At 39.6% G+C, this 25,132-nt stretch overlaps 2 protein-coding genes across 8 annotated transcripts in view; both read left to right on the top strand.

The window, feature by feature from the left end:
* Positions 1-25,132, top strand: part of Arl15 (ARF like GTPase 15) — a 395,233-nt gene that overhangs the window by 129,399 nt on the left and 240,702 nt on the right. For all 7 annotated transcript variants that reach the window (XM_005319640.5, XM_078016420.1, XM_078016428.1 and 4 more), the window contains exon 2: positions 10,309-10,453. In XM_005319640.5, coding sequence (XP_005319697.1) covers positions 10,309-10,453 — 145 coding nt within the window. The remainder of the gene's footprint in view (positions 1-10,308; positions 10,454-25,132) is intronic.
* LOC101963578 (small ribosomal subunit protein eS26) lies at positions 8,021-8,473 on the top strand. The gene has a single exon (XM_005319639.5). The coding sequence runs from the start codon at positions 8,060-8,062 to the stop codon at positions 8,405-8,407; it is 348 nt and encodes a 115-aa protein (XP_005319696.1). The 5' UTR covers positions 8,021-8,059; the 3' UTR covers positions 8,408-8,473.

Consider the following 25,132-nt stretch of genomic DNA (forward strand, 5'->3'; position numbering starts at 1 on the left):
TGTTTTTGATAGGCATATGGACCAGGTATATAGTAGGAAAATAACAAGAATAATTATTGTCATTTAAGTTTTATGTGTTGAATTCTGTTTGGAATGCTTTGCAGACATTATTTTAATGTAATCTCCCTAACAATCATTGGAGACCAGAAATGAAGGCAAAAGCAAGATCATAAAGATCCTTGTTTGCTTAAAGAAGGAATTTGGGCATTATCCAGACAGGTATAGGTGGCCTTAGGAGGATTTTAAATCATGGAAATGATCTTATGTGTGTTATAGAAATATCATAGCATTTGGAGACTGAGTTGGAACTGGATGAGACCTCAGCTAGTCACTCCATCAGACAGTATGTAGTTGTCCAGGGGACTGTGGTGATGACCTGCTCAAATGATTTAAGACAGAGGAGGAACAGGAAGGTATTAGAGGCAGAGGTGGACAGATGTATTGGAATTGGTGACAAAGACTATGCAGGACAGAACTGTATCTTTAGAAAGGCCCCAGAGATTGTGTAGTGAAGAAATAGAGTAAGATTTCCACTGTTAGGGATTATAGGAAAAACAATATTAGTTTGATTTGTTTTTCTCATTTTGGTTGCAAGTCTCCCCATCTCCAGTTCAAAAATATCAACATTGGATAGAAGGTATTTTGTTGGGATTTTTCTTGGGGATTTGTAGGTGATACATTCAAAGGTCTACCTATGGGGGCCTAGCTCTTCTTTAATTGTGTTCATGACCTGACTCTTCCCCATGAGTGTTAGGCAGCTTTTAGTTGCTATGACCAAAACACCTGACAAGAACAACTTGGAAAGATTTATTTTTGCTCATAGTTCCTATTGATTCAGTTTGTGGTTGGCCTAGCTCCATTGCTTTAGACCTGAAGTGAGGCAGAAGATCATGTTGAAAGAGTGTGGGAGAGGAAAACTGTTAGCTCATGGCAGCTGGAAGCAGAGAAAGAAAGGGAGGGAAGGTAAACCCTTCCAAGGCACGCTTCTGGTGAACTTCTTCCTCCAGCTGGGTTCCACCTTCCTCCCAGTAATTCATTCAGCCATTAATGGATTAATCTACTGATGATTTCAGAGCCTTTTGATCCAGTCATTTTCTAAAATTCCCATATCTCTGAACACACAAGAAACTTTAGGCAACATTCCAGATCCAACCCAACACCAAGTGTATAGCATACAGAAAAATGCCCTTGGTAAGGAATGCTGAGTGTTTCCTTTTATGCCCTACTTTCTGTTTAGAAATGTCTGTTAAGATAATGACCAAAACAGTGGTCATTATATATCAATATATTAGTTTCAACTAAATTTGTATGTTTTGTTTGTTCTTTAAGAAAAAATACTGTATGATCTGAAACTGACCTAGTTGAAACTCTGATATGCAGATATTTATGAAAAGACATAAAGCTTGGGTTCTATTATAGACAACAGTGCCTGGGGATTTTATTGCTGGTTTTATTGGATAATACTGTTATTATAAAACTGGTATTTAAACATTAGATTTTCCATCTAACCATTTCAAGATAAGAATTACATTTTAAAAATAAAAAAGACACATTTATTTTCAACCTACCTATCTCTCTTTTTCAGTTTTACATCAGAGAAATAGGATTTTTTATTTTTTTTATTTTTAAAGTTTCCAACTTGAGAAGATCTGAAGTTTTGTATAAGTAGGAATATGTGACAATCTGGGATTTCTTCAAATCTAATTATCTGATACATGCCCTAACTTTCAAAATCTCACTTTTGGCTTATGGTGAAACACACATACCAGGACTCCCGGGTGCTGCTGATGAAGGATGGCTGATACACAGACTGGGAGCCACGTGGACCCCTGGTCTGGTTCAGTGCAGCGGCACTCTCTTCCATTCAAAGTCTCAGATGTCTGCCCCTCTGCAAAGCCGTGAGGCCAATGTCTATAGCTGCTAAGCATGAAATCCCCTGCTTCTGTTTGTTTCTTTTGTTGCCACGAGTTAATAGGGACAGAGACAGGAGACAGCCCAGAACAAAGCAGAAATAATGGAGTATTTCACCCCAAAAAGGAATGTGGATTGAGAAATACAAAGGGTAAGGCAAAGACAGACTTAGTGTCCTGAGGCAGTGTGATGTATTGGCCAGGAGCCTCAGCCCTGGGACAATTCCGGGCCAAAGCCTTGGTCTGTGAGCTCGGAGCAGCTCACATGGCCAAAAGGTTTGACCCATCTTCTGTAAAAACAATTTATTGTTTTTCTCACTAGGGTTTTAAAGGGTGACAGGATTTTCACCTCGAAAAGTGGATTGCTCTTACTGCACGGGGAAGTCTTCTGCTGGGCTGTGTCTGGCGGTCAAGGGCACTCTTGTCAGCGCTCCATCACTGGCTTATTTTTTCTGTTGCCCTAGGTGCCGTCTTGAACTTATTCTTTTCACCTGTTTGCAGGAACAACTAGTTATTCCAAGACACGAGGGCATATTTGACATTCATTTTTCTTTATACAAATAGACAGGACTAGCTAAGAGATTTTGTGCTTCCTATAGATCATTTCCCTCATGTGCATTTCCATACAACCCCATTTATTTGTGCATTTTCTCCCATATTCTCCCTCAACAAATTTTATTTTATTCAGTATTTGCTTATTTATTTATTTTCAAAAGACAGTTGAAATAAGTTGGCAGTTGCAGTCAAATTTACTTGGACATGTATTTTAAGGAGGAGAATTTGAGGACTGTTCTAATAGAGATTTCTTTTTTCCTCACTGCCGTGCGTGGAATCAGAAGTCTCAATGGCCAGCATGGGCTTCTCTCTATACACAAGCTTTGTCCTTTCCAGAGGATAAAGAAGGGTTAAATGAAAGAGGCACACAGTGGGAAAAAGAAGCCAGTGGCTCTTCAGGATCCCTTGTCTTCCATCCCAGCTAGGCTCCCTCTCCTCCTTCCATGTTCCCTAATTCAGCTCACAGGAACCTTAAGGATTCTGCTTCTCACCCACATTTTCTAACTTGGGGGAAAACACTGCAAGGTCGCTTTGCCTGGAATGAAAGGTACTGTTAACCAGAAAGCTAACAGGGCCAGTGAAGGAGCCTAGAAACACCTCCTTCCTGTCCAGGCATCTTTCTCTTCAGCTACATAGGTAAACTTAAAGGCTTCTTCCACATCTTCAAAACAGCAGAAATGCCCCATTTCTGATGCTCTGACCTCTGCCTATGGACATGGCAGACCCAGAGCCAAGAGGACATGAGTGGGAGTCCTGGTGCTGGACACTCCTGACTCAACCCCCGACTTTGCCATTTAATAGCTCCCTAGGGCATTTTTAAGAATTGTGTTGCCCTCTGCATAGAATGGCTCTGAGGTCTCTTCCGCATGACACACCCTCAGATGGTAGAAGCTTATCATTCCAGTGGCTCAGCAAATAGCTCTAGAGCCAGACCTCCAGGGTTTGAATCCAGTTCGTTTTGGACAAGTTGCTTGACTTTAAGCCTCAGTTTCCTTATCTTAAAATGGGAGTCATAGAGTACTTTTCTTACTGAATTGTTCTAGGGAATAAATGAATTACTATACATAAATTACCTACATATGGCACTCAATAGTACTAGCTGTCTTTGTTTTTGTTTTTGACTTACTAGGACACCCACCAGTTGTCATGTCTCTTACAGAGCTCAAGCAGCTCTGACTAATCCTCTAACACATTTGGCCTCCTGTTGTATTTTGTATTGGGGTTAGATTTTCAAAAGACAGACCCATATTTGACTATTATAGACTTGGAAAACATTGTGTTCCAAATCAGGTCACTTCAGATATTTAAGAACTTCTTCATGTTTTATTCATTGAACATTCTTAGTATTAGAAAACACTTCCAGAAATTGACTTACTTTCAAAAACTTCTTTTGCATTGTGAAAACTGGTGAGGGTTAAATGTGCAGGTGCTTCTTTCTGATTTTGAAGCCAAACTGCATGAGAATTGTATCTAGTCAAAGTTATGGCTGAATATTCTTTTGCCTTTAGGTGCCAACTTATGGATGTTTCATTAATCTAACAAGGGTTTGCTCATTGTTGTGCCAGGTCCCACTCTTGCATAGAAAAAGACCTGGCTGTCTGTGATAGGAGCCCTGGGTTTTGTGTCTGGTGAGACCCATATTTAAATAAGGAGGAAACATTGTGGGGCTTGGGCAGTGACTGTGTGTCTGTGAGGAACTCCCAAAGCTGACTGAAGAAAAATTTCCAGCAACTATACAGAGCTTCAATCAAATTGAATTCATGCTCAGAATAAAATCTTGTATTCATGGTGAAAGACAGAGCATCAATTGAAACAAATGCCATGTCCCAAAAGGCTGGGAATTTAGCAACTCAGGATGGTTGGAAATACTGGCAGTGCAGGGGCTGGTGCCAGAGTGGGAGGTTTTTGAGCAAATCTCTCATCCAGAAATATGTAGTTGCAGGACAACTCTGTTGCTTTGTTTGGGTGCTTGGCTACCCTCAGAAGCCTGTAAAATTAAGCTTTTTGAACCAGTAATATGACCAAGAATGACTATGTCTTTGGGTCTGTGTATCTATTTCTATCAGGTGATAAATCAGAAAAAACAAATAAACAAATAAACAAACATGTGCTATAGTGTCAGTTGCAGTGCTGCAGGTATGTGAATAGGGCCAAGGAGGACAAGGAAGGATTAGTTCTCTGAGGGATTCAAGGAGGACTTTTGGTGGTGGTGCCATCTCAGCTGAAAGAAGAGAGAAGGGCAGGGGGCCTTTCATTGCAAGTGCACAGGACCTGGTGGTAAGAAGGGTGAGTTCCCAGACTGTTGGAGGGACTAGTGAATGGCTTGGAAGTAGCTAGGATGGGTTAGATGGAAATGTGAGGGGAGGGGAACGAGGTACACAGTTAAGTGCTTACTCAATGCTTTACATCATTGACTTAGTAACCGAGTAGTCACTGACTACCTACCATGTACAGTGCTCTGCCAGCTATGCTAAACCCTGACACTATTCCCAAACGGTGCTGGGATGTTTTAAGATGGTCTTGCTGTCTTGGGGCAGAACCACCAGCCTGAAGTGCAAGGCTTCATTTTACCTTGCGATGTAATCTTTTGCTTATATTTTATTCCTAACCCATGTGGCCCTGTTTCTTCTTCAAGCAGATATTCCCAACGTTTATGATTCTGCATTTTGAGTGCTCCATTTTTCAACTAAAGAGCATATGATTATATGATTTTCCCAAAAGCTATGCTGTAGCCAGTCGGCCTCTCTCAGGACCTACCATTTCATAAGGAACAGAGGTAGAAGTTTGTGCACACATGCCAGGGGGAAATGTTCTGTGTCTTGGCATGATGTGGTAGATAGGTTCATAGGTTCTTTCAAAAAGGAGTGACTCATAACTGACCCTGAAGGGCGGGGGGGAAACCTGGTGAACTCAAGTAGTCAGAGGGAGACCATGACCTTGGTTGCCCCCCAGAGGACATAATTATAATTCAGACTGGCTTTGTTTTCTATTTCCTGCTGCAAGTGAGGGCAGTGTTGTGTGTGTGCGCGTCTTGGGTTGAACTGGGATGGGATGGAACTTGTAAAAGCAGCTGTGGGCTAAAAGAAGGGGAAGTACTCCAGTCTGGGGTGTATGTCAGGCTGCCAGGCCCTTGCCCAGGAAGCTAACTAGCAGCAAAGATATCTTAGGAAAATGAGCATCGTGATGAACAGTTATTTACCCGTCTGGCGCCTTTCTTAGTAGAATAATGCATTGAACCCATGCCTCATAACATCCTCCTGAAGAAAGGAAGAGACAGATAGTGTTAAACGTTACTGGTTAATCATGGGGAAACTGAAGCATGGATAGGTTTATGAGGCTTGGGCAGAGCTACACAATGCCTTAGTGTCTGGCCTGGGAATGAAGCCCGAGTTTGCCGCTTGCTGTCAGGACTGCCCGACGGCATTGTGTTTCTCATTGAACAGCGGTGAAAAGGGCTGACTCTCAACAATGCAGGAGCTGCTATAGGAGACAAACACAATGAACTTTGGTACAGTATAGTCTAGAGGCCAAAATGAGTAATTTTAAGTAAATTGACTATAAGATCCAAAGCCTCAGTAAGTTTTTAAACAAAACCAGGGGGGGAAAAAAAAGAAAACTCTGTACAGCTTTTCGGAACTGACTCAAACACCACGAACACCCTCCTCCCTCCCACCATTTGAAATGATATACTCTTAAAAGTTTTATTTTGTTGGCTCAAAGTCTGACACTTTTCCCATTTGCCATGGGATGTATTTATTTACTTCAAACACATTTTTACTTTCAGGATTCTGTAGTTTATCTCAAAGATTCTGCCTCGTAATAATGTCAGTGTTGCATTTATTTTCCCAAATGCCTTATTTCCATAGCCTGAGTTTTGGGGGTAGACTTTTAGTTTGCTCAGATTTAGTTTGGGGTCTTCAAAAACAGTTGGAACTACAGAGACTGGAATTCAGGAAAGCGGTGAACGTGTGCCAGGGGAGTTGCCATGTTTGGTGTCTTTGCATTCTGTGCAACTAGAACCAGGGGGGTACAGGTGACAGTCCTGGGAAGTATATAGAAAAAGTAGAGAAGTGGAATGTCATTGCTAAATTGTGTGTTCTGTCAGAAGTGTCTCCGGTGTCCTGGAATAAGTTAACAGGTGATGATTAATGGATTTGGGTACAGAAGTTTTTATACTCCAGATATCAAGAACAATATGAAGATGGAATTGTAGAACTTTGGGCTAAAATATGTTGAATAATATTGGTGTATAAATGATTTGTAAATAATTTGAACAGGGCAATAAAAGCAATCAGCTACATATAATTTCATTTTGTATTTAGGATTTATAGTAATTTGGATCACAGTAGTTGGGTCCATCCCCCTCTAAGAGACAGTCCATAGGAACTCTGGCACTGGAGCTAAGCAGCAGCGGGCATCTCTAGAGCTGGAATAGGATCTCTCCCTGCTTCCTTCAGCAGAGACTGAAGCAGCCCAGCTGTAGAATCAGATGTGAGCAGTGTGTCCCATCATAGCAGAGCACAGATGACCTCTGCTTAGTGTCAACAGCTGTGAGTCAGGTGCCGACTTCAAGGAGGTACATACACATACATACATAGGACTCTCATCAAGAGTCTGGGAGACTTGAGGAAAAGTTTGCAAAAGTTAAACAATATCAGCTAGCTTTCTTGCAAATCCAGGATGGGACGTGTTGTGTTGGCATCGAGAAGGCTTTTTATAGCTGCAGTCACAAATCTGGTAGGGGAACACTTAATGGAACTAAAACATGGCCAGAGAAGAGCAACTGACACAAGGAGTGGGAGGAGGTGCTATATGAAGGCAGACTGAAATAATTAAGACTCCACAGGCCTGAAAAGACTGAGAGGAAATGGGATTAGAGTTTAATAAATCCATGTAGAATATGGATTATTAAATATTGTTTACCAGAAGTCAGCAGAACTTCTTAAAAACTGAGGGAAAATGGATTTAGGTCAAAAAGCAGCTCTCCTCTTTCGAGAATAGATCCTGTACATCAAAACCTTTTTTTTGGAAATGAGGCTAACTTCTGGCATTGAAGTGAAAGGAGAAAGTCACAGGTTTCTCTTTGGTTTTACACCGTTTTGCTCAAGCATGGGTGACCCAAGTGGCTGTGGATCAGACATCCTATTGGGTTTCATGCTTCCTTTTTGCTTTTCTTAGGTGAAACTTTAACTGTCATTTTTTTTTCTTTAACCCTTCTTTATTGAGGTGAGATCTACACTCACCTCAATAAAGGCCACTAGGGTTACTGGGATGGAGATGGACAGATGTGGTTCCCATAGTGTAATAATAAACTGGGTTCAGGGTATCGCGATGTTTCTCGCGAAACCTATAACACTAATTTTCTTCCGCCAGCAGGCTAAGTAGTCCCAAAGGTAACTCGTTCCATGCATAAATAAACCCTAGGAACCCCTGTCTGCTCTGGGTTTCTTTGGAACCGCTAAGTAATCAAGAAATTTTTGGAAGTGGTTTTCCGTTCTTGATGCTACGGGTTTTCCCCTGTGAGCGTAGGGATCTTGCGCTATATAAGAGATCCGGCCGGATGTCACGTGCTCTCCCGGGTCCTGGCTTCCAAGATGACCAAAAAAAGAAGGAATAATGGTCGTGTGAAAAAGGGCCGCGGGCATGTGCAGCCTATTCGTTGCTCCAACTATGCCAGGTGTGTGCCCAAGGACAAGGCCATTAAGAAGTTCATCATTGGAAACATCGTGGAGGCCGCAGCCGTCAGGGACATTTCCAAAGCAAGTGTTTTGGACGCGTATGTGCTTCCCAAGCTGTATGTGAAGCTGCATGACTCTGTGAGTTGTGCCATTCACAGCAAGGTAGTCGGGAATCGATCTTCTGAAGGCCGGAAGGACCGGACATCCCCACCTCGTTTTAGACCTGTCGGTGCTGCCCCACGACCTCCACCAAAGCCCATGTAAGGAACTGCATCCTTAATGAGTGAAGAAACGCTATCTTCTGGAAAAAAATAAAATGGAAACTATAATAATAATAATAATAAAAGAAACTGTGTTCATCTGCAAGATGAATTCACAAAAGAGCTGTGAGAGCTTGAAGTCAATTGCTGATGAAGTCTTGGGATCAGAGCATACTGCCCTGAGGATGGAATGGTTAAGTGGAGACCCAAACACTGATGAGGAGTTGGCTAAGCCCAGAGTCAGGGGAAGAGGAAATAGCATAGGCCAGTGCCTGGAATGAGACAGGGCCCCCGCATGGCTTGGGGGAGGTGGGCAAGGGGCTAGTGAGTGGGCTGGAGCAGGTGGTGGACACCTCATGGACCATGATAGGGGTTTGGGCCCCGAAGCAAGAGGAAGTTACCAAAGCGCGTTAAGCAGACGTAATAATTTTCTTTTTATAAACAATCCCAGAGGTTGCTGTCCAGAGAACAGAGAGGACAAGAGCAAATACACTGGAAGTGGTGGGGGAAATGTTGATGTTGTCCAGGTAACTATGGCCTGGACTGGAGAGAAGTGGACAGATCCTAGAGAGATTTCAGAGGTTTCATGGACTGGACTTGTGGGTCATATATGAGAAAGGGGGAAGAGAAATAATCAAGCTTGATTTATGAAAGAGTGACAGCCAATTAGGACTCAGTTTTTATCTGAGAAGATCAACACAAGCTTTTTATTGGTCTCTTCTCTCATGATGACCTATAAGAGAGGGGGTCAGCCTTTCTCTCTCCTTTCCTCCTGCTCTCCCTCTCTCATGGATCATTCAGAGCCTAATACTTCTGTTTCTACAAAACTGGCATATAGTAAGCCCCCAGTAAATGGATGAGGCATAAGCCAAAGATCAAAAACTGTGTGAATCATATTCTGTCTCCTCAATCCCTTTGTTTTAACGCTAGGAGAGCAAACATGTTTGTGTGGTGCACACGCTACCCTACAGGTCATAGCACCCTGAGGTCAGTTTACCTGAAACAATTGAAATTTAGCAAAGGCCAAGAAGACAGTGATATGAGAAGACTCATTTAAATTCTTTAAAATTCTTTTTATTTTGAATTGACATCAAAGAGTTATGAAAATAGAACAAAGAATTTTGCTATGAACTCTTCAATCAACTTCACGAATCATTAACATTTTACCATGTTTGCTTTATTACACTCCTCCCCTGATGGAGATGGAGAGATTTGGAATTTCTCTGAGCCTGTTAATTGCAGACATCAAGACCCTTTACCTCTAAGTACTTACGTGTGTGTTTCTTCAGAACAATGATTTTCCTTACATAACCACAGTACAGTTATTTAATTCAGGAAATTTAACCTTATGCAACACTGTTATCTAATATGTAGTCTATATTCAGTCTTCATTATTGTCCCAATAATGTCATTTATGGCACTTTTTTCCCTCCTGATTCAAGATCTAATCTCAGATGCATTTCATATTGTTTTTATAGTCTTCTTTAACCTAGAATGGTTCCTTAGTCTGTCTTTGACTTTTAAGACATTGATACTTTAGGAAACGGGACAGTTGTCTGGTAGAACATGCCTCAGATTGGCTTTATCTGGTTTGCTCAGGGTTGGGTGCAGGTTCTGCATTTTGGTTCGAATGCTGCATGATGACATCATGCCCACTGCAGAGCACCTGCCATCACAGGAAAGGATGCTGTGTGCTAGACACCTCTCATGGTGGGGTGGTAACCTTGACCATCCAGTTGAGGTGGTGCCATCTGGGTTGCTTTGCTCTGAAGTAACTATTTCCTCTTTATAATTAATAGGATGCTTATCTATTTGTTAACACCTGCACAGACATCTTTAAATGTTACTAAGTCTTGTTTCCATGTTCTTGTTTAAAGAACCATACTTCCTGTTCTTTCTCCGCAGTGTTTTAGAGCACTTTGCTGCAAGGGACCACCACCTGCACGACCAGAATATGACCTGGTTTGCATAGGCCTCACTGGTTCCGGCAAGACTAGTCTGTTGTCAAAACTCTGCAGTGAAAGTCCTGAGAACGTCGTATCAACCACAGGTAGGTTCTGTGCCAGGTACCAGGCCCTCTCTCCTTCCTATCCTGGCCTTTCCAGCTTCTTGTGTTATTTATGTGGCCCATGTCCCCAATTCCATTCTAGTTCAGTATTTCTGTCAGTGTATTTATTTCCATGTACCTCTTTTCCAAAAAAGATATGAAGAGGGCTTAATAGCATTGCATCACAGTGTTCTGTATCCCTCTTGCTGAGCATTTCAGTGGTGCAGAATAAATCAGGCTCAGTAAAATGTTACTCCAAACTAATTCTGAAGACTGGAACTCTGGTCCTTTTATGGTGAATTTATCTCAGGCCCTCGCAGGGCTGTCCTCCCTTGAATCGTCGCTTTTGTTGGTCATGTACTCCCTACATAACCCCACAACGGAGTCTGAATTTTCTCTCCTTAACCATTTTTCACCGGGAGGATAAGCAGTGCAGGGGGCCTTTGATCAGTGTTCTCATGTTATTTTCTGACTTACAGAACAGTCAGTCTAGGTTAGAGTTCCTCAGTCATTTCCCTCTCAGAGGATGTTGGTGATGTGCAGGCACAGTTTAGCTGTCACAACTGGGAGAGGGGCTACTGACCTCGAGTGGGTAGAGGCCAGTGCCTTCTGCACACCCTGCAGTGCACAGGGAGTCCCCACCACAAAGAACCCTCCCGCTCCAAAGGTTATCAGTGCCAAAGTTGAGAGCTTTGTCACTCCCCAAATGCTTCCACTTTCTCTTCTGACAGAGGAACAGGAAAGAAGGGTATAAATTAGAGATGATAAACGGAAGAACAATTGTAGGAGATAAAGAATAGAGCTGCTGTGGGAGGAGATCTAGAACTGCCAGGGAAGGATAGGGCGAGAAGTTGGCTGGGAAAGTTGAAGAGCTGCTGTTCATTCAGCTGGATTTTTGAGAACCTACTATGTACTCTGGGGATGAGCAATGATTCTAGCACTGCAAGAGACCCAGTCTGCTGGCCAAGTAGATGCTAATTCATGTATAGAAACTTCCAGTGGAGTGGGTCTGGTCAGTGCTGCCTGGCTGGGGAAGGGAAGGATGCTTGAAGAGTCTTTCTTCTTTGGATCCAAAGTTGGCAAGCCAGGGAGATGAGCAGGAACAGAGTGGGAGGTGGAGAAGAAAAGATTTGGGAGCACAGGGAAAGCTTGTGTGAAGGCAGAAACCAAAATGGGACCTCTCAGAAACCCCATGGCTTCCTGCATGGCTGCCGTGTGTGTTTAATAGAGTGCTGGGGGCGAATCCTAAGAGAGGCTGTGGCCACCTTGTGGCTAACTTCTTATACCATGCTCAGAAATGCCAGCTTTACTTGTAGACAGTACAGAGACATTCAGATGTTTTAAGCAAGGAAACTGCATGATGAGCTGGATCAAGCTGGCCATGACGTGGAGGATAAATTATGAAGAGTACTGATGAGAGGCAGAGGTAGGAGATGATTGTAAATGGTGCCATGCCCAAGGCCAATGTCTCGGCTTGGCACCAGAATCACGAGGCACTCACAGCTTTGTAGGTTCAAACAGCAATTCTTTATTCCAGCTCTCACACCGCCTCCACACAGGTCCAGGGGCAAACGCGTTCTGCCATCTCCCTGCACAATTCACCTACTCCAAGAGGCTGTCTCCAAATCCCATTTTAATCTCACGAGAACTCAATGGGAACAAGCAACAGGAACACCCTAATCCCAGCAATAATCTTCAACCTCTAACTTCCCTAAAACCCATTATCTTAAACTGGCAACGCCTTAAACTCAAGGAGCCGGTTACTTCCTCAAACCTGATCAGCTCTAAACCCGGATCTGCCTTGGTCCTTGAGCAAGGTCACCTTATTAAAACATGCATGCAATGTCCCATCGAATGTCCGCTAAGCAGCATGGGGTACGCTTGGCAAGGAAATTTCGATGCGTCATTCCTACTTGGTAATGGCCCTCAGCAGTGCCACACATGTGCTGGAGACCTTAGCTCAGCAGGAGTGGGAAGAATGGAGAGGAGGGGATAAATAGGATACAACATCTGAGGGCTAGAATCAACAGGGCTCGATGACCAGTTGGGTTTAGAGGGTGAAAAAAGGAGCTGAGAATGACTCATTCTTGGCTTTGGTGGTGGGTGGATGATGAAATTGTTGACCCAAGTGTCCTAACAAGACAGAAAAATATTGATAATCAGGAGTCTGACATCAGTGCAGTTCAGGTTTTGCTACCAGCTAAGAAAAAAAAAAAAGTGCAGGTTTTGAGAACTTTTCAGATCTTGGAATAATAGACATGAAACTGGAGTTGTTAAAGAAACAGACTCAGCTTGATTAGAGGGTGAGGGAGAGAGTGAGGGATTGGTAATGAGTTGTGAGCCCACAGAGAGAATGAGCAGAGAGCCTGAGAGCAACCTCTGTGCACCGAACCAGGCCAGCCACCTCCTTCTTCCCTCAGAACAGAGTTCTCCCTCCTCTCTCCACTGGATGTGGTCCATATTTCTACCGTTCAGTACCTGTCATACTGCTTTGTTCCCACGTCTACTCCCCCATTCTGAGCTGCAGGCTCCTAAGGGCAGATAGAGCATTTTACACAGTCACAAGATTTAGGCATAGGTACAGATATTTGTTAAGTGAATAAACAAATGATAGTAAATTGAATCTGCATGATATTTTTACATAAAGTATCATCTGTGAGCTTCCTAGCCATCTTCTGTGACAGAAAAGAATCTTCATATCTTGTTTTTACCTCTTATCATCTTAAGATACAAGAGGGTAGTGATATGGCCATTGTTACACAGTCAGTGACAGTCACATGCCAGGAAAGATTTTCCAATAACATTTCATGGAATCTAAGGCTTAGTATCTGATCTGAGTATGTACTTGCTGGTTTTCTGAAACTGTGGATAGCTTTTGAGTAATGTGCCTCAAACTTATACAAACTTTATTAGCTTAATAATTGTTTCCAAGCCAAGTAACCTCCAATATAAGTGTAAGAGTAACACAAAATATACTTCTCTTTATCTGAGTTGTCATCTAGCCCTACTGCTAATTGTTTTGCTCTTCTATTATAATGTGAAATAATTATCTGTAAATATTTTTATAATGTACTCATAAAGTATAATATGTGTTTTATATTTGTTTTTATTTTTTAAAATAATGTTTTCTTTTTGCTGGAACCAATGATAACATTGTGTGCTAGTTGACTTTCTGGTGAGTTGGATATTAAGTTGGCTAACGTTTTGGATATCAAACTTCTATGAGTTGCAATTATTCTGAACTTGGCAGAGTGCCTTTTTGGAGGCCTCTTTGGAGGTCCTTGCCATCAAGAAGTTTATACTGGGTTTGGAAGATAAGTTTTCTAGTGATAAAATGGTTCACATTTATTGAATGTTTATTATATGCCAGGCTCTGTGCTAAGACAGAATATGATATGGGCTGTACTTGACAGTATAAAATGAAAGTGAAAAGTGATCATTTCTAACCTAGGAGATCAAAGAAGGCTAATCAAATATTACATTTGAATAAGGCCTCTTATGATAGGGAAGATCTGAGTAATAGGGAGAGGGGTGTGAGAATCAAAAGCATAGGTGATTCAGAGAAAAGTTAGTGGTCTTTATGCACAAGATGCAGCATTGTATGAAGTGTTGGGATCCAAGGCCAGAGACTAGAGAAGTTGCTGGTAGAGGCCTGTGACATTAGAGGTGATCCAGCAGGCAAAGTAGTTACTTGAGATGGAGAGTTAAGAGTCACATGTAATTTTATTGATACTGTAAAATGTGATAATTATATTAGGTAATATAAAGAAAGGGAAAAGAATCAATTATGACTCAAGTTTCTAACTTGGTGTTTGAGTGAATTGTAAAAAGAAGTAGGGAAAACTCGACAGATAGTTTTAAGATAAAAAGAATGAGGTTAGTTTGGGGTTTACTAATTTTGAGGTATCAGCATGACATCCAACAGTTAAACATCAAATAGTTTAAAAAAAATAGACTAGGGAGATTTTAGAGCTACAGATCCAGATTGAAGAGGCAATTTTAATTGTGGATTTTGATGAGATCATACAGAAAGAATGGATAGAGACAGGCAAGAAGGCTGCTAAGCACCAACTATATTTCATTCACCTATTGCATATTTGTTGACTGCATACTGTGCAACTGGCCCTGATTTAGGTACTGATCATGATCAGTTATCAAAACAGATAAACATCCCTGCCCTTATATTTTATGTATCTTATTATATATTATGTATCTGATGAGGTCTATAAGCCGGGCAATTTTGTGCAATATCATATAAGTTCAGTACGGTCAAGAAGTAAAAAGAACCAACAATATAAACCTAAGTCTAAAAAATGAGAAGGGTGTGATCATTAATGACCAATGGTAGTGATATTGCCAATTATCAGTGACGAGTCCTGCTTCCTCACATGCTGAAGTATAACATTAGAGAAGCATGCCAAGGCAAGCATATAAAGCAGGGTTTATTTTAAAAGGGGTAACAGTGGTTCACAGCTGTAATCCCAGAGGCTCAGGAGGCTGACACAGGAGGATCCCGAGTTCAAATCCAGCCTCAGGAAAAAGCAAGGCGCTAAGCGACTCCGTGAGATCCTGTCTGTAAATAAAATACAAACCAGGGCTGGGAATGTGGCTCAGTGGTCGAGTGCCCCCACATTAAATCCCTGGCACCCCCCAAAAATAAATAAGTAAAATCACATAAACTTTTCTCAGGAGGGAGAAGGGGCCCATAGGTGGTATTCTGGTATCTCAAGAAGTGAGGGTGTTCTGCCTTTTTTTTTTTTTTAAGTGTCCTAGGCTTCCTTTGTCTCCTGCTCTCTTTCCCTTATCTTTCTCCTTCTTGTATACTTGACTAGGCCCAGGAGATGCTCAGGTGGGATGGCCAAAAGGTGAGAAGCAGATGGATAGGAGGAAGGGCCAGATGGAACAACCGAGGACACATTAATTAACAACTTTTATAACTTCCTGTAGGGAAGGAGAATTCCTGGGACAGGTTACCTTAGCAACAGGTTGGAGCAGGGCCAGTTATCTTGATAAGGGTTGAGGAAGAGCTCTGGAGGCATTTCAATCCCCAGGGGACAGTCTCCAACTTCTCAGACTTAAATTGGCCTCCTTAATCTGACCTGACTTGATTTACCTATCTATACTTATGGCCTGTCTAATTCTGCCTTCAGTAGAACAGTTTCAGTAGATTGTTGGGGATAGAAACCAACCTCAGGAATGAGGAGATAATGAGTAAGTAAAGGGAATGAGCTATAAACTATCATTTTCATTCCTTGGTCCTTTGGCTAAGATTGCATATAGACTCTTCTTTCAAGAAGAGAGACAAAATAAAAAATAAAAAGAGAAAGAGAGAAAGAAAGCAATGTTAAAAGAATTTATTTTTGTAAGGAAAGGTTATCATGTGAGCATGAGACAGAGGCATAAAGGTGGTTGCCTGATGAGAAGTAAAGACAGAAGATGCTCAGGAGAGGGCGGTGCATGCAAGAATCAGTAAGGATTCTGGTTCTAGTCAAAATGGAATAACTGGGCTGGCTTACTCTCACACCTGAAACAACAGAGATAATATTTTTAAAAAATGAAACACTTGAGTGCAGTTGTGCAAACCTGTAATCTCAGCCACTCTAGAGGCTGAGGCTGGGAGAATTGTGAGGTTGAGGTTAGCCTGGGCAACTTAGACCCTGTCTCAAAAATTAAAGCAATAAATAAAAAGGGCCTAGGATACAGCTCAGTGGCAGAGCATCCCTGGGTTCAACTGTCAGAACTGAAAAAAAATAAAGTGAAAAATAAAAGTATGAAATATATAAAACAGTTTTCAAGTAAGTGAATGTGAAGCAACAAAGAACAGTCATCCCTGAGAAATAAGAAACAAATGTATTGAGCCCTATGATTGCCCCAGCTTACTGCCTTGAGAGAGCTTCCAGGCTGTGACACTGTTCCAGAGGGAGCTGAAATAGAACTCAGTGTATTTCCTGCATTCAAAAGATGGAGCTGAGAATCAAGGAGATCAAGCAGCTAGAGTTAATAAGACAGCATACTAGACAAAAGAGAGTTGCACAGAGACAGACCCCTAGAGATCTTTAGTGTGTATCCTTTGAATATCTTGTGAAGTGGACAAAGCAAGCACATGAGGAAACTGCTCAAGGGCAGGAAAAGAAGTACCTGAAAGTACGAGGGGGAATAGTGCTTGGTCTTCTCATGGGGCTGAAACTTATGACTATAACTACCAGACAGACTGGAAAAGTCATAATTCATGAGGAACTAGGTAGAATATTCAACAAGATCTTGCCTCAGGAATTGGCTCTAAGCTGAGTACTGCTCTGGATTCACCTAGCAGATCATATTACCCAGTCCAAAAGGCTCAAGTAATTTTCTGGTGGTGCTAATGTATCCCAGTACAAATCTGTATAAGATTTAGAGAAATAGCATGCAACAAGGTAAAATTCACAGTGTCTGACATTCAATTCAAGATTATCAGGCACAGGAGGAGATAGAAAGACAAAATTCATAATAAGGAGGATAAGCATTCATTTAAAACTTACCAGAACTGACACAGATATTAGAATTAACAAAGAAAGACATTACAACTGTATTATATCTGTTCATAAGATTCAGACATGGAAGATTTAAGAAATGAGGTTGTGGTTTAGTGATAGAGTGCTATCCTGGCATGAGTGAGACACTGGGTCTGATCCCCAGTATCACATAAAAAAATAAATCAAATAAAGGTATTTAAAAAAGAAACCCTGTATAAAACTTCTACTCATGAATAATACCTGAGATAAAATACGTGTCAGATGAGATTAATACCAATTGATGAAAAGAAAGGATTTGATGAACTTAAGAGTGTTAGCATTGTAGAATCTATCCATGAGAGGGGGAAGAGCATCAGTGAGCTCTTTTGAGTGTATGAAGCCAAAGGGGTGGGGAAAAGGACAGAAAAAAAATTGAAGAGATAATGGCTGAAACATTGCCAGATCTGAAGACAACTATGCACCCACAGATCCAAGAAGCCCATTGAACCCCAAATGTAAGAAATATGAACAAAAGCATACCAAGATACATCATAATAAAATTGCCTGAAGCCTGTGGTTAAAAAAAAATATGATGGTCAATTTTATATATAACATGGCCATGGTGTCCACAGAGGTGGTCTAACATTATTCTAAATATTTCTATGATGTTGTTTTAGATGAGATTAGTACTTAACTCTCTGGACTTTGAGTAAAGCAGATTGTCCTCTTTACTATGGTGTGACCTCTAGGTAGTTGAAGTCCTGAACAGAATAAAAGACCGACCTCCCTGGAATAAGAGGGAATTCTTCAACAGATGACCTTTGGATTTGAACTTTGCACTGGCTCTTTTCTGAGTCTCTAGCCTGCCAGCTGACTGCTGCAGATTTTGGACTTATCAGCCTCCTGTATGTGAGCTGATTCCTTAAATCAATACCCACCCCCAGGAGACGGGGTGGGGAGGGAGGGGAAGAGAATGGATATATACAGAAATGTCCTTTTGATTTTTATTTTGGGAATTTTGAGGAATACATAAAGAAATCCTAAAAAGCAGAGAAAAGGTATAACATATATGAGAGCTAAGATGAAAATGACATCAGATTTCTCACTGGAAACAGTGCAAATGAGAAGACAATGGAATAGGATCAGTAATGTAGTGAAAGTGTGGTGAGGCCCCCTGTATCCTAGAAAAAATATTTAAAAGGAAAGTAAAAAATTGTTTTTTCCCCCATATATACAAAAGTTGAAAGAATGTATTACTAGCAGATCAACATTATAAGACATGATAAATGAAGACCTCCAGGCAGATGAGAAATTATATCCGTTATAAATCTATATGTGTATAAGATACATATATGAATCTGTATCCATATAAGATATGTAAATACATAAAGATTTATATATAAATATGGATAAATCTGTATCCATATAAGATACGTATAACAATGAAGTGTACCAGAAATGAAAATTACAGGGGAAATCAAGATTTAGTTTATATTACTTAAATATCTTTAGAGGATAAGTATTTAAAAATAACTATATATTATGGGGTTTATAAGATATGTAAAAGTAAAATGCATGAGAATAACAAACATCATAGGAGGAAAAACAAATGCAGCATATTGTAATGTTCTTACATTATACTGTATATAAACTGGTATAATAACACTTGAAGGCAGACTGATTAAAGATGTGCTATATAAATCCTAAAGTAGCACTAAAGTCAGTGATTTTTTTTTTTGTGGGGGAGGTTAGAGGACATCCCCAGCCCATTTTTTACAATTCATTTATTCAATCTCATTAAGTTGCTTTGGGCCTCACTAAGTTACTGAGGCTGCCTTTGAACTTTTGATCCTCCTGCATTTCTGGGATTACAGGCCTGTGCCACTGTGCCTGCTCACAGTGATACCTTAAATAAGATAACATAGAATTACCAAAACAACCAATTCAAAGGAAGGCAGAAAAAGAAGAAAAAAGGGAGCAAGAATATATGGGACAAATAGGAAGCAAGTAGCAAGGTGACACTGAATTACCAATCAAGTGTTGATAACCATTAACAATCAAGTTAAATATAAATGACTGATTTGATATTTTTAAAAAAGCAATTCCACCAAATGTCCACTTTAGGAAAGAATCTTTAAACATAGACACAAATAGGCTAAAAGGAAAGAATGGGAAAAGATAGGATCATACTAGAAGTGTGATGGAAGTTGCAGTGGTTATATTAAATATGAGACAATGTACTTTTCAGAGTAAAGACTAATGCTGAGAATAACAAAGTTCATTTCATGATGATGAAGGGGTCATTTAATTCAAGAGGACATAACAATGCCAAACATTTATGTACCTAATAACAGAGCTTCAAAACATGACAGAACTACAAAGGAAATTAGAAAAAATTATAATAAGAGTTTTCACTCTTTCATCAAATAATAAAACATGCAAGAGGAAAATCAGCCAAGACAGAGTAGATTTGAACAACACTATCAGCCAACTTGACTAACATAGAACACTCCACCCAACAGCAGAAGGCATTCTTCTCAAGTGCAAATGGAACATTTACCAAATTAGACCATCATCTAGGACATAAAACAAATCTCAATAAATTTAGACGGACTCAACTCGTACTAAACATGTTTGCAGATTGCAGTGGAATGGAATTTGAAATCAATAACAAGAAGACCTTGAAAAATTTTCTCTTGGTATGGTAACTGAATAACTTCTAAGTAATCTATGGATCAAAGAAAAAAATCAAAAGAGAAACTATAAAGTATTTATCACAGCACAACTACACAACATATCAATCTGTGGTTTGCCTCTCAAAGCAGTATTTTGGTGGGGGAGGATTTATAGAACTCAACTGCCCGTATTAGAAAAGGAGAGGTTCAAATTAGTGTTCCTAGCTCTACATCAAAAAACTAAAAGAGAAGAATAGATTACAACCAAAGTAAGCAGAAGAAATAGAATAATAAGGTCAAAATGAAAATCTATAATATGGAAAAGCAATTGGTTTTTTTGAGAAGGTCAATAAAATTGATAAAACTCTAGCCATAGTGATCAGGAAAAACCAAAGAAGACACAAATTACCAATATCAGGAATGAGAAAGATGGCATCAGTACAGATTTCATAAATATTAAGAAGATGCTAAGGAATGTTACGACCAACTTTTTGCCAATGAATTTGACAACATATCTGAAATGGACAAATCTTTGAAAGAAAAATCTTCCAATCTCAAGAGGAAATAGAGAACCCTGATAGACCTTTATCAACGTAATTGAAATTATAGTTAAGAAGAGAAAACTTGAAGTGTAATTGGCTTCACTAGTGAATCCTACCAAACTTTTAAAGGAAAACACAATGTCAATTCTCCTTGATATCTTCTAGAAAACTTTCCACCTCCTTTTATAAAACTGAATTTAACTGGATACCAAAACCAGACAAAGACTTTACAAGAAAATTCCCTGCCAATATCCCTCTTGAACACAGATGCAGAGATGATAAACAACTACTCGCAAATCAAATCTAGCAATAATAAATTAGTAGGATAATTTATTGTAACCAAGTGACATCTATCCTAGGAATGCAGTTACTTTTTATGTTAAAAAAGCAATCTGGAGCTAGGTTTGTAGTTCCGTCGTGGAGTACTTGCCTAGCTGGTGCAAGGCCCTGGGTTTGACCCCCAGCCCACAGGAATAACAAAAATCATAATATCAAAGTTTGCCCAACCGTTAAAGGACATTTGTGAAAATTCTCACAGCTATTGCCACATTTATGGTGAAAGATGACTCTTTCTTGCTCAGATCATAAGACACTGATGTCTGTTCTTATCACATCTATTCAACATTATAGTAGAGATTCTAACCAACACACCAGGCATGATCTCATCAATATAGAAAATTTAATTTGAATCTACAACTTTATACCAGTAAATTAGACATAACTGATGTGAATTAGAGCTGATGATTTTAGAGATCTGAAAACTGACTTAGAGGTTAGCTGTGGATTTAATATGGAGAATGTTGCCTTAATTTTAGAAGAAGGTAGGGCATGGTTTACAATGGTAAGTTGAATACTGAATTCAATCAGATAGATGAACATATTCTCCAAGTATTAGAGGATGGAAAGATGAACACCCATTTGCAAGCAGATGCCGTACTTCAGGTGGAAAATTATTGACTGTGGTAGTGAGTGAAGTGATCTCAAAGTATTATTAGGAAGCAGGGCTTATGGTGGGAGGTACTGATAAGGAAAGGCTCTGTTTGTTAGTGGAAAAAGAAAAAGTGTGCAAGAAAATGTTGGAGCATGTAGAACACTTTCCTTAACATAGGGGAGGGTCTATACAGTTCAGTGAAAGGGCTCTGTAATGATCAAGGTAGGGCTGCATTGAATATGAGAAGCATGAAGATACAGCAAAGAGCAAAGAAGGAGTAGATGGTTGTTGGTTGGGTCCTTGTGTTCATTGTAGTGAAAGAAGGAGGGCAAGATGTTAGAGAAACAAATTAATGATGGCAGGGGGATGGGGTGAGGGAGAGGCAGCAGAGAGTCAAGCAGGCTGACTTTAGGTACCAGTGGACCCATAGAAACTATTATGTGCTAGCATTCCAAATGGGCATTGCTGGCATATTTGAACATACAACCCAGGCTCAGGGTTCTTTTTTGGGGAATACCTGGATGTATATGTAAGTGAAGAATAAAGGAGGTGGAAGGAAGATACTAAAATAAACAAAAAAGCCTCAGTAGTGGAAACAGTAACTAGAAGAAATGAGAACTCAGAAAGCCACACATGCCTGTGGATGACTGAGTGAGAGAGAAGGGAGGAGAATAGCCAGGGGAGCCTGTAGGGAACGAGTCACAAAGCAAGGGATCTGGGGACTTGAGCATATAAAACCGAGTCGCTGGAAATCTAAAATTAACAAGCTCAACATAAAAAGAAATAATGCCATTGAGAAATATTTGCATAAAACATTAAGATAACAATTTGTGGCTGTCCTACTTAGAGAATTCAATCACATTTACAGATATCATTGAGAATCTAATATAAATTATGTTTAGTCCACGAAGATAATTCATAAACAGAAAAAGTGGCAAAGAAATTGATGGAGCAGGTTCAGCTTTACCAAAAATTCATTTTTATGAGGGAATAAACAAAAAAGTTAGTTTTATACTTAAATTTACCAAAATTTATTTCTTTATGATAAGACCCAATGCTGAGAAGATAGTAGTGGTATTGATATGTACATGTACTACTGGTACCATTGTGACTGTTACTGTCCCTTTTCTTGGAAAACAACTATTCATATAAACCAAAAATTACCAAAATACTCATAGACCTGGTCGTGATGCCAATAGCAATTTATTATAAACAAGGCATTTAAAAGAAACTATATCCAGAAGGCAATTCCTTGCAACATTTTGTATGATAGTTAAAACTCAAAAGCAACCTCAGTGTCCTACAGCAAGGGAGGTTATTAAATGAATTATGGTATCTCAATTGAAATGATTATAGATTAGAAAATGTATATATTTTTCTATTGAAGAAAGTGAAAAAATTAAACTTACATTTATTTTTTAAGTTAAGCCATGGAAAACTATGCTTTTGTACATAAACTGGAAATAACATGTAACATCACTATGTACTTTGTTAATGTGGCTGAATTATGTTGAGCTTTATTTTAAATTATTTCTTTATTTGATAATGTTTTGACACTAAAAAATCAATTAGAAATGAAATGTTGGAAGATTTTTGAAGAATTAAAAAGAGGATCTACCTTAAGAGCTGGTTTCTTATGAAATGAAAACATATTGTGAGAAGGGCATATCCATCCAATTTCAGCAAGGCAAGAGTGCCTGCCTTTTTTCCAGGAAGAAAGGGAATCCAAACTTTATTGGATCGTTAACTTCAGCATTCTTTCAGCTTTGACATAATTTTTAAAAGACACTTAAATTGTCAAAACTCAAAGGGCCAAGAAATCCTCCAGAGAGCAGGACGAGGTTAGTGGAGAGAGAGAAATTGGGCATCTTGCTCTTTGGTCTAAAAACAAAAGTGAATTCTGCCCGGAACAAATTTCTTGACTGTGTCTGCTTGAGGAATTTGTTGATAAGAGGGGTTGTTAAACTATAGATTACACAAATATTCACTTTTTTTTTCCTTTTTAAACCAGAGGAATGGAATCTAAAGTCTCAGGATAATATAATGATATATCATGGAGAATAACCTAGAGAAAACTGAACACTCTGAATTGAGAAAGGTTTAAAATAATTTTAGGGATATGTATTTCTGTACTTGAAAAATTGTCAAGTAGTATGTCATTCAGTTAAAATAGAAAAAGATCATGACGGTTTGAAAGAAAAAGTTCATGAAAACTTGAATGAAGCATTTAAATAACTTTAGTATTAGCTGCAGATGTGTTAATAAGAGAAACAAAGTTAGAAAGTCAGATTTAGGTATCTGCTAAAGGATGGTTTTCTAAATGCCAGTAGATTAAATTTTCTTTGTGACATTGAAATTGTATTTACAAGAATTTTGCTAGATTTTTATTCAAACATCACAAATATCAATGCAATGGCATAAATGATGCTCTTGGTCCAGAACAAGACTGCCAGATGTATAGAACTGTCTTTCCTTCAGCAGTTTTTAGAGTGTCCAGGTTAGAAGCACATGCACCGTCGTGTATCTGTGTGATTGTGTGCAGCCTTGGGGGTGGGGGTGAGGACAATTAAATTTGTAGGCCCAAGTAAAACACTCATGTGTTCCACATGATGAATAAAAATAGACTAACTTTCCTCCCAAAACTAATTTTGTTACAATTCCAGGAATGCTCTTTCCCGCATGAAAAATTTCAAATCTATCTTCCCTCTATCAGAGGTTTTGTTGGATTTAAGGACTGCAGAACAAAGTCCGAAAGATATGCAAAAAATCATTTCCCCAAAGAGTTACTAAGTCATATATTTATTAAAATTTGTGGGGTTAAATCTTAGGGGAGGTTTCAGTCTTACTAATGTAGCTTAGATAGGCCAGGAAAAATTGAGTGCGTTGCTTCGGCTTCAGCCATCAAGTTGTTTGAATGGAGCCTGGGGAGACCTACCCTTGAGGGCTTCAGCCAAATACTGGAGGCCATTGAGGATCAACTCAGTGGTAACTGTTATTTTCTCCTTCTTGCTGATTATAAGTAATGCACTCCCAATTTTAAAGGAAACTTGCAAGCTGATCTAATTCACTCATTTTGCAGATGAGGAATTCAAAGCCAAAGCAAGGGAAAAAATGTGGCTGGTGAGTCTTAGCACCATGACCAGCCCTCCTAGGCAGTGTCTTGTCCCAGTGACTCATCCAAAGACACTCAGCTCTGAAGAAGTAAGAGATGATAACACCAACATGGCTTCGTCAGTTGGACATTTTTTGTTCCTTCAGAGTTCCTATTTTTATTAATAATATCTATCAAAAAAGACAACCTAAATTCATACTGTCATTTCTATTGCATTATTAAGAAAGCAGTATCATGTAGACCTAAGAACACTTATTTGGACTTCTTGTGTTTAATTATTTATAAAAAGAGGAGGGTAAAGTATTGGGTTTAATAGGAATGTGTGCATTGCCAAGTCTACTCCACCAGTATTTAGGTTCAAAGTTGAACAAAATAGGAAACTCTATCAACTTTGTGGTACTTAGAGGCCGTGCAATGGTGTAGCATTCTGTTGACAAGACCTGGGTTTGGGTTTTGAATATAGTACTTAGTACTCTTCACCAGGTCCTTAACTCCTCTGTGCTTTACCTTCTTCTTGACTTTAACTTTGGGATTGTTGTAACAGCTAAGTTAGCAAATAGATGTAAATCCTTAGCCTCGATCTTTAAATAATATTGAGATCCAGTGGTGTGCCAAGCACTAGCCTGGCATGTAGGATTGGCTGTACTTTTGCTTCTCCATGTGGATTCTTGCAGTCTAGTGGGCAAAATACATAATACAGGTATACTGATGTGTAGTTACAACTGTGAAAATTAGGTAGAAGCACTAAATGTTGGAGGAACATGGATTCAGAAAAATCAACCTAGTTTAAGGACACTTGAGAAGATTTCCCTTAGTCAAATAGCTAGTAAAAGGTAGAGCCCAAATTTGAACACAGATGTTTTTGCTCTAGAGCCTATGTTTTTATTCCTCAAAGAAATCCTTTGAGAAAGGTCTTTTGATTATATGATTT

The sequence above is a fragment of the Ictidomys tridecemlineatus genome, chromosome 1 (assembly GCF_052094955.1).
Source record: "Ictidomys tridecemlineatus isolate mIctTri1 chromosome 1, mIctTri1.hap1, whole genome shotgun sequence".
Classification (NCBI taxonomy): Eukaryota; Metazoa; Chordata; class Mammalia; order Rodentia; family Sciuridae; genus Ictidomys; species Ictidomys tridecemlineatus.

Coding starts and splice junctions, on each gene's coding strand:
- LOC101963578 (XM_005319639.5), top strand. CDS start 8,060: ATGACCAAAAAAAGAAGGAATAATGGTCGTGTGAAAAAGGGCCGCGGG.